General features: G+C 58.5%; 1 protein-coding gene across 1 annotated transcript; it reads right to left on the bottom strand.

Moving 5' to 3' along the window:
• Positions 1 to 1,445: 1,445 nt before the first annotated feature.
• LOC116445993 (serine/threonine-protein kinase pim-2-like) lies at positions 1,446 to 5,758 on the bottom strand. Its single transcript, XM_032113190.1, has 8 exons — positions 5,411 to 5,758; positions 4,753 to 5,128; positions 4,379 to 4,600; positions 4,174 to 4,277; positions 4,032 to 4,082; positions 3,341 to 3,707; positions 2,762 to 2,938; positions 1,446 to 2,437 (listed from the first exon to the last, which is right to left on the bottom strand). Exons 1-8 carry the CDS (start codon positions 5,756 to 5,758, stop codon positions 2,334 to 2,336), a joined length of 1,749 nt encoding a protein of 582 aa, XP_031969081.1. The 3' UTR covers positions 1,446 to 2,333.
• Between the last annotated feature and the right edge of the window lie 4,249 nt (positions 5,759 to 10,007).

Raw genomic sequence — 10,007 nt, 5'->3', positions numbered from 1 at the left:
TCCAATATCCAGCACACAAAATAAAGTTATCCAGGAACTGTTATTCCTTTTTCACCTCTATCTCTTAATGCCCTTAGGCCCCACGTTGGGCGCCAAGATCTGTCTCGGTTTTGAAAGACAGGTGTCTGCTAGGGAAGGCAGAGGCCCCCCTTGAAGTGGCAGATATAACCCCTTTTCCCTCCAAGTTATTATATTTTGAAATCAAGAGCCTTTAGGCGAAGATGTGGGAAATAGGAATAACAGTTCTTTACTATATATATATATATGTATATAACCAGTCAAACAAAACAACAACAACTATGGCAGTAACAGCAATCACAAACCCAGTGCCAGCCTTCTCGGCTGTCAGGCTATTTCCCCTCGGGTGCAGTTCCGCTCGCAGCCGGCAGGGGCGCTGGCGGCTCCCGGTGAGCAGGGCAGGTGCGATGGTTCCCCCGCGGCTGCAGGGGGCGCTCCGGAGCGAGCTCGGGACACACGCGGCACCGGTGCCCCGGGATCCCGGGAAGGGATGGAACAAAGGCTTCACAAACCGCTGGGCAGTTGATCCCGGGCTCTCAGGAACAGCAGGCTGGAACGGCAGGGACGAACGCAAATCCCGGGTGGCAGACGAGATGTATCCAGATGGGAAAAACCCACGGAGGCCCAGGCAGGCAGGGCGAGCAGGGCTACAGCGTAGCGAAAGCTCGAAGCAGCAGCGGAGCAGGGCAGCCACAGCTCGGTCTCCAGCAGGGCAGGGAAAGCGGCTTTTGGGGTCCCGGCGTTGTTTCCAGCAGGAAGAAAGAACGGCCAAAAAGAAAGAAGCAGCAGCTCCTTTCTCTGCAGCTTCTCTCCCCGGACGCTCAGAGCGAACTGACCCCACACCCAGGTGTAGACAAAGGAGTAGCCAGGTCCGCCCCACTCCCCTTTTGTCTTTCTTAAGTACAGCTATTTGTCCCCTAGCAACATGCATATGGGAGAAAATTCCTTTAACAGAGAAAAAAACAGACTAAACTAAAACCCCAACAACTGGTTACTGCACTTTCCATCTCCATCAGTTGTTTTGAGGCTAGAGAAAGATTACTTGGGGGCTACAATGAGCCCAGCACCATGGCAGCAACTCCAGCATCCCAACATTTCCCATGGGCTCCATGCCCATGGCTTACGAGGCTGCAGACCCAGCTGGTCAAAGGCCCAGCCCTGCCTGCCATTTCAGTGGAGGAAAGAGGAAGAATTTTGTCAGGGCTCAACGTGAAATGACCTTTTGCCATTTCTGATTCTTGTCCCAGCATTGGAGAGGAGCAGCATCTCTGTGCCTGCCACCCGCTGGCCCTTGGAACGCACACATGAGCCCAGGTATCACTTCAGGTGAACCCAAGTGGCCGCGTCAGTTTGACAGGGCGGCTGTTGTTTCACTGTTGCATTTCTTGCAGCCCCTCCTGCCTGTACTACAGCCTGTGCTTGAAGACACAAAACTGCCATGGTGCCTGGAGGAAAGGCATCAAAAGCTTGACAAAGGCTGAAGGGAACACTCTGATTACCCCTTTTCCCAAGAGGGTTCTTTAGCTGAAGTTGCTAACCAGGACCAGACTTGACACCCCGGCATGGCTTTGTGGTGCTTTTATTTCTCGTGTGAGGAATGAGACAACTCTTAAAAAAATTAAAATAATTTATTAAAAACAGAAAAACTGAAAAATTACAAGAATTAGAAAAATATAAAAATTTGGGATCCTAGTGGCTCAGGAGGTATGCCCCAGGAGCGCAGGGATTAGAGATCTTCAGGCTTAGACAGCACTGGACCTCTGGTGGAAGAACTTGCAGTGCTGGGCTGACTTTTAGCTAATCCAAAAGTCAAGGAAAAATTATTAAAAGCTCCTTAATAGGAGTAAGGCTTTAACACCCAGCACTGGCGTCCACTACATCTAATCTGCAGTGATCTCTGCGCTTGCTCTGAAGCGTGCCTTAAAAAAATATTAAAATACATCTCCTACATCTTAAAACATTTGTAAAAGTATATACAATGAACATGGGAAAAAAACCTCTTAGAGTGTACAAGTGGCTTAAAGTTTGAAAAGGGGTTTTAACTGGGAAACTTTTAACTGGGGGATTTTTAACTGGGAATGGTGCAAACAAACTGCTTTGAACCATTTAGAACACTAATAACAGAACTTGATTCCTGTACCTGGGCTGATGGGTTAATTTTACCATTCAATTAAAACATATTTAACTCAAAATCAACTAATTAAAGCACTAAACATGCAAAGACCAAGCTAATTAGGGATTTCAGGGATGACACTCGAGTCCTCAGTCCTGCGTGGGACTCGGTAACCGGGTGCTGCAGAGGCTCCGGCAAGGCATCAAAGACGCCTGCCCCGCACCCAAGGGTGGCGCAAGATCTCCTCCAGCGCTGGCCTGTCCGCGGGGTGCTTGGACAAACACCAGCGGATCAGATGTTGGCACTCTGGGGAGAGAAGCCAGAAAGCGCCGGTCACTTGCAGAAGGCTCCTGCCCAGCTGCTCCCGGCGCCCGCAGGGCCCGGGCCGTGCTGCGTGTGCTCAGAGCTGTGCCGGCCTCCCGGCTGACTCTGCCCTTTGCGGGACAGCGGCACGGCAGGACACGCGCCACCTCCTTCAGCCGAGCGGGCCACGCCGACCCCGTGGTCACGGGCCGCCGCCTGCGGCCAGCCCTTGAGGGCAGATCGACCTCCCGCGGAGCTGCGTGAGGGCCACGCTGGGCTGCGCGGTGCCATCTGCCAAAGCCTGCCTTCTTGAGGCCGGACACCAACCTGGAGAGACCTGCTGCCAGAAGAAGAGCTGCCCCGACACGATGTCACGGTCCTCCTGGAAGGGCATGTTCCCGCAGACCATGACGTACAGCAGCACGCCCAGGGACCAGATGGTCGCCAAATGGCCGTGGTAGCAGCCAAGGCAGATCCACTCGGGTGGGCTGTACATGTGTGTTCCTAGGGGACACAGGCGGCGCTGTCCAGGCGCAGGCTGCTGCCTTCCAGAGCCTGGTGCCAGCCTCCTGGCGGAAGCAGGGGCTGCACCGGTGGCCACAACTTCCCCCCGGGGCCACCCGGCGTCCCCCAGCCAATTGGCCAAAGCCAGGAAACCGTTCTGCAAGGCAAACAAGGCCAGCGGAGCAGCCCAAGCCCTTGCGGGCCTGCCAAGCCGAGCGGCCGGGGCCTGGCTTTGGCAGCCCCCCTCTGTGGGCAGGGCCGGCAGCCGGCTCCTGGGGCACAGCATCTGGGCCGTGCCAAAGGGCAGCCGGCAGCCGGCTGAATGCCGCACCCCGCAGCCCAGGAGGGAACGGGGCCGTGCAGTGCCTGGCACTGGGAGCGGGGCCCGGCCTGTGGGCTCACCGGCAAATCGCGTGAAGGCCTGCTCCTGGAGGAAGGTGCCGCAACCGAAGTCGATGAGCTTCAGGTCGCCACTCTCCGGGTCCACGAGGAGGTTCTCCGGCTTGATGTCCCGGTGCAGGACGCCGCAGGCGGTGCAGTGCCGCACGGCCTCCAGCACCTGGCAGAAAAGCCAGCGCGCCATCTCCTCGCACAGGAACCCCTGCTCCAGCAGGAAGGCCAGGAGATCCTGCGATGACTCCGGACGCTCCATCACCAGCAGGAAGCTGTCAGGCAGCTCAAACCAGTCGAGCAGCTGGGTGATGTTGCGGCAGCCAGAGCCCACCTTCTCCATCAGCACAATCTCCATGGGAACACGGGTGCCGTCGGGCTGTGAGGAGGAGACGGACCGGTGCCTCTAGCAGGCCTGATGCCGCCCTGTGGCTGCTGTGCTGCCCCGTGCCTGGGATGCCCCAGTGCCCCCTCGGGCAGCCTCCCTGGTGCTTGGGCTTCCTCCCGCCCAGGGGATGCTTGGGGGGTGCCCCCCTGCCCGGCCCCACCTCCGGTGTTTGGCATCCCCGGGCCCGCCATGCTCCAGCTCGCACGCTGAGCCCACGCCCGGTCCCCCCGCCCTGCGCCGCCTCCCGCCCTCGGGGCCCCGGCCTTATCCCTGCCCGCCACGCCCCGCTCTGTCGCGGTGGCCCCGCTCACTCACCAGCTCGTACCACTGCAGGACGCTCTCCCGGGCCACGCGTTTGATGGCCACCTGCAAGGCCACGAGAGACGGGGCTGAGCTCAAGCCCTGCCCCGCCCCGCCCCTGGCCCTCCTCCCGCGCCCCGCCGTCCCGGCCACTTACCGGGCTCCCGTCCGAGAGGCGGATGCCCGAGAAAACGGTGCCGAAGCCACCGCTGCCCAGCTGCGGGCCCAGCTGGTACAGCTCCTGCAGCTTCTTCTTTTGCCCTGCGACCGAGACCGAGCCATCAGCCTTGCGCCCAGGGCCCCCCCGGCCGAGTGCCCGCGAGTGAAGCGGGCCGAGCCACCGCGGGCCACGTTGCTCTGACCTGCTTCCTGCTGCGCGCCGGGCAGCGGCCACCGCCTTGCGGCCGTCGGGCTGGCGAGCGGCAGAGCTGGGGCAGGGGAGCGCGCAGAGGCGGCTGCAGGAGCCGGAGGGCAGCGGGGCAGGGCGGCACCGTCGCTGTCCCCGGCGTCGTGGGCTGGACTCTGCTGTTGAGGACGGCCGGGGCTACAGCCCGAGGACTCGCACAGGGGGGTGTCAGGAGCAGCTGCAAACCAGGGAGGGGTTTTTTTGAAGCCGTGGCATCAGAAGCACTGGAAGCAGCCAGGGACTCGGCTGCTCTCAAGGGCCCTGGCCTGGCCTGGGGATGCCCCTCAAGAGCCCCGGGAGAGCCTCAGACAGCTTCTCAGAAGATCTCACCTGCTACCAGAAAGGCCTTCCTGGTAGTCGGTGGCCGTCTCGGAGCAGCTTCCTGGAGATGGAGGGACCTCCTGGGTGTCTTGAGGGTCGTCTCCGCTACCAAGCACGGGCTGTTGCCAGCTGGCACAGCCGGCACAGCGTCCTGGGAGCTGTGGGCCGGCAACTGCTGGCTCCAGCTCACTCGCTGCTCCGCCACCTGCTCCTGAGAAGGCTCCCCTGGATCGGGCTGGGCTCCCACTTGGACCCCTGGGCTTTCCGTGGCAACGTCAGTTGTCAGGGTTGCGCCCGTGTTGTTGAAGTCCCTGAGTCCAAGGGAGCTGGGAGACCTGTGCACAGGCTCTGCATCTTCTGCAGGCTGACAGGTCTCACTGAGCGTCTGCGGGGGATGGAGGCTGTCAGAGATAGCGGACGCTCCTGGCAGGATGGAGGATCTCTGACAGCCTGAGCTTCTTGCCTGGGTGGCGGGTCTCTGATGGTGTGCCGTCCTTGCAAGGCTTGAGGCTCTCCCAGGGATGGAGAATCTTGCTGGGAGCAGCCTCTTGAAGGGATGGAGGCTCCTGGAGGAGCTGGACGAGCCACAGCAGGGCAGGTGGCCTCGCTTCAGCAGCTCCTCCAGTTCTTTCCACAACGCCTGCCACATCCCAGAGTAGAGCGGCACCCATGTCCCATTGCGAGCCCAGAGCAGCAGCATCAGTTCCTGCAGCTCCTGGGCCACTGCCACGCAGGGGCCGCAGCTGCAGGGGCTGTGCAGGGGGCTCGCGGGAGCACGTGGCCGCTTGCGAGGGGTCGCCCGAGGCCTGGAGGACCTGGGAGCCGCAGGGGCTCCTCGCTTCCTCCGTGAGCCTCTGGGCTGCACCCCGGGGCGCTTGCGCCTCTTCGCTGTCCTTGTCTGCCGCCTCCGTGGTTGCCAGTGGCCAACGGCCCACCAGACAGCCACAGTGGCCAGCAGCAGGACAAGCACAATCACCGGGACCACACCGTCACACATGGCTCCGGCACGTCCCATCGCGACTGCGCTGGCAGCTGCAGGTGCTGGCCCGTGTTACACAGCGACTGCGCGGTGATGTCACAGTGCTGTGGCCAAGACAGCCGTGTGACATCCCAGCCCTGCCTCTCGCCAGCGCTCAGCCCCTTTGTGCTGTCACAGCTCTGCCTCTGTCCAGCACTCTCCAGCGCCACAGGAGGCAGAAAGGGCCTCCCTGTGGGCACTTGAGGGACCTCTGGAGCAGAGTGGGTGGAAGATTCTTGTCTAAGTAGGACACGGGGTTGAGGAGGGGAACGATGATGGTGTCACCTCCTTGCTGGCAGAGCATGGGACATGGATTGTCCAATGGGACACTGTAAATTCCTTGGGGAGGGCAAGCCCTGCTCAGCCACATCTAAACCATCCACGTGCTATCCACCGCATTCCCATCCTGAATCCAAATCCAGCTGTCCCACTTCCTGGGAAGAAAATGGATCCTATCCCATTGAAAACCAGTACATCAGCCAGTTCTTCACCCAGCACACCCTGTCCCTGCTCATCTCACATCTGCACACCTGCTCCAGAAGGATTCTGTGAGGGACAGGATCAAAACGCCTCTTAAAATCCTGAAATACAACCTGCAATGCCTTCCCATCACCCATGAGACAGGTGACCTTATGGCAGCAGGATAATTAATCAGACAGGAATTTCCCTCTGTTATGTCGCGCTGTTCACGGCTGACGCTGGCATTGTCCTTCCATCACTTCCCAGGTGCCAAGTATGTCCTTCTCCACCATTTTTCCTGCTATCAAGATTAGATTAAGAGGGCTGGAGTTTCCTAGAAAGTCCAAGCCCTTGCTGTCAAGTCGCATACAGCTGGAGAGCACTGAGCCAGCATGGACCTCCTTGGGCTTTCAGGAGCTTGGGTAGATCATTTAGGGGGTTCCTGCTGGGACATACTGGGATGAATCCCATCCAATGCCACAGCCTCATGGATATTGTTCTGGTCCAAGTTGTCCCCAGCAATCCCAAATGGAAGATCACTGTCCCTCGCACCACTCTGCCTGCCCCGTTGGACACCCTTCAGCACCCAGAGAAGCCGGTGGTACTTGGCAGAGCCAGGGTCTGTGGGACAAGGACACTGGCAACAGCTAAAAGCAGAGAGGATGCCCAGAGAGCCCAACTCCCACAGGATTCTGCCATCCTGAGTGGGCCAGCCTGTCCTGAGAGAATGCTTCCCATGGCTTTGGCCATCGGGGTCCTGCTGGCCCTGCTGGGCTGCACAGCCACGGAGGGCTGAGCTGAGTGTCACCCACCCACGGAAAGCTGGGAGAAGGACTGCAGACAGGACATGGGATCCCAGTGACCTCCCGCCCCTAGTGCAAACATGGTGGCCACACCTGTCCTTCCAGTGGCCCCGCAACAACTGGTCTTCCAGTTGCTTCAGCGCCTGGAGGGACCCCTCAATCCTGACAAGGTGCCAAACCGCAGCGTCCTGCCATGGACCTGTCCGGGAGTAGCCACCAAGAGTCCATCCATAAGCGGCTGCTCCAGGAGGTCAAAGAGGAGGCAGTGAGGAGAGCCCAGCAAGGCAGGGAGGGGAGGAGATGAGGGGCAGGGGAGGGAAGGAGAGTGAAGGCACTTGGTCTCGGAGGACCAGGCCCTGCAGGCTCGGCACTGCTGGCTCTCAGGGTGCCCTGGATGGGCAAGGTGGTGCCAGGTGCCATCCCACCATGTGCCCTGGCTTTCCTCTTGTCCCCACAGCCATGACCTTGGGACAGATGGCTCTGCACATCCTTGCCCTCCTCTTCTGCCAACACAGTTCAGGGAAAATACTTCCACTACTCCACCTCAGTAAGGGTCCCAGGTGGCTCCATGCTGCTCGGGGTGCTGGAGGTGGCAGCAGAGGAGAACCCTGAAACTTTTAGGTGAGAGCCAGAGGGGCTGTGGCAGTGGGGTTGGGCATCCCACCACCCAGCCCGGAGCCCACTCCCTCTTCCTGGCAACTTCCGGACATCCTGGGGCACCATGGTGGTCTCCATCCACGAGCTGGCTTCCAGCATGCATGACAGGACATACTGGCAGTGCCACAGTGCTGGGGACACCCTCAATGAGGATGGGTGGCCCAGGGTGGGGGAGCACCTACAAACCACCAGCTGGGGAGCACATCCAGGCCATCTTCAGCTCCTACTGATGCCACTGAAAGACAGTGGGAGCTGCCATGGAGCAAGGAAGTGTCATTCCAGCATGTCCCTGGGCATCTCTGTGTGGCCCTGGGAGTGGCAGACAGTGCCACAAAGTAGGAGGTCCCTTGTATCCCCAACCTCCAGGGCAGGGAAAACAAGGAGGTATTGTTCTTACAGTCCCACCCTGGCATAACTGGAGGGGAACCCAGTACAAGACACCAAGAGCCCCCAGGACACAGGTGGCAGGGATCCAGCAGATAACCCTGCACCAGATTGGCTTGCGGGGCCAGGGTGGAGATTTGGGTTATAAACCTCAGGGATCAAGGGGACCCACAGGACCCAGGGGATGGGGTGGGCAGCACAGAGCAGAGCCAATCGAAACCGCGATGGGGAAGGGATCAGTGCCATCTGCAGGGCAGAAGGACACTGGACTGACCGCAGAGCCACTGTTGGATGGAAATGGATTGTTAGGGGTGTCAGGGGCTCCCATCGTACCAGGGACTCACCACACTGGGGCCCTTGCTAACAGGCAGGGGGGGTGCGGACAGAGAGCAAGTCAGTTCCCTGGGACACACGGGACCTCTCGATCCACTCGCAACTTTAGGCCTAAGGGGGGAAACTGTCAAGAAGTTCTTTGATTATTCAGGGATGTTGGGGTTTCAGTTTAGTCTTAGTTTTTTTCCTGTTAAAGGAATTTTCTCCCATATGCATGTTGCTAGGGGACAAATAGCTGTACTTAAGAAAGACAAAAAGGGGAGTGGGGCGGGCCTGGCTACTCCTTTGTCTACACCTGGGTGTGGGGTCAGTTCGCTCTGAGCGTCCGGAGAGAGAAGCTGCAGAGAAAGGAGCTGCTGCTTCTTTCTTTTTGGCCGTTCTTTCTTCCTGCTGGAAGCAACGCCGGGACCCCAAAAGCCGCTTTCCCTGCCCTGCTGGAGACCGGGCTGTGGCTGCCCTGCTCCGCTGCTGCTTCGAGCTTTCGCTACGCTGTAGCCCTGCTTGCCCCACCTGCCTGGGCCTCCGTGCGTTTTTTCCCATCTGGATACATCTCGTCTGCCACCCGGGATTTGCGTTCGTCCCTGCCGTTCCAGCCTGCTGTTCCTGAGAGCCCGGGATCAACTGCCCAGGGGTTTGTGAAGCCTTTGTTCCATCCCTTCCCGGGATCCCAGGGCACCAGTGCCGCGTGTTTCCCGAGCTCGCTCCGGAGCGCCCCCTGCAGCCGCGGGGGAACCATCGCACCTGCCCTGCTCACCGGGAGCCGCCAGCGCCCCTGCCGGCTGCGAGCGGAACTGCACCCGAGGGGAAAGGGCCCGACAGCCGAGAAGGCTGGGACTGGGTTTGTGATTGCTGTTACTGCCATAGTTGTTGTTGTTTTGTTTGACTGCTTATATACATATATATATAGAGTAAAGAACTGTTATTCCTATTTCCCACATCTTTGCCTAAAGGCCCTTGATTTCAAAATATAATAACTTGGAGGGAAAAGGGGTTATATCTGCCACTTCAAGGGGGGCCTCTGCCTTCCTTAGCAGACACCTGTCTTTCAAAACCGAGACAAGGGACTAAGTGGGATAGAGGAGCAGGTGCATTTTATTCAACCGCTATTGGTAAATGCGGGGGATAGGTCTGAAAGGCATGAATGTCTGTTTGTTCCTGATTGTGATTGTAATTTACTGGGAAGGGATTCGATGGCTAAACTGGGAATGTAAATTGATATTGTGAAAGGTGATAAGGAAGCCACCACTGCTGTAACTGTCTGTCAAATGCCTGAGAAGGCCTATGCTGAAGTAAACCCAGAAGTGTGGGTAGTCCCAGGGAAATGTGGAAAATTAGATATGGAACCTCTCCAAATCACTTCGAAGCCACCAGGACAAGCGGTGTTTAAAAAGCAATACCCTCTTTCAGGAGGGAATGAAGGGGTTACAGCCGGTTACTGAGTCCCTGTTAAAGGCAGGTCTTTTGGAGCCATGGATGTCTCCCTATAACACTGCTATCCTGCCAGGTGAGAACCTGGCAGAATTTCAAAGTGTTAAAAAGCAGATGAACTGAGGCTCCTGCCCTAGCCCTTCCAGACAGGGAAAAAGTATTTGCATTTTATGTGGATGTTG

This window comes from Corvus moneduloides, chromosome 6 (genome assembly GCF_009650955.1).
Source record: "Corvus moneduloides isolate bCorMon1 chromosome 6, bCorMon1.pri, whole genome shotgun sequence".
NCBI classification, from domain to species: domain Eukaryota; kingdom Metazoa; phylum Chordata; class Aves; order Passeriformes; family Corvidae; genus Corvus; species Corvus moneduloides.
This window is presented reverse-complemented; position numbering and strand designations above follow the sequence as displayed.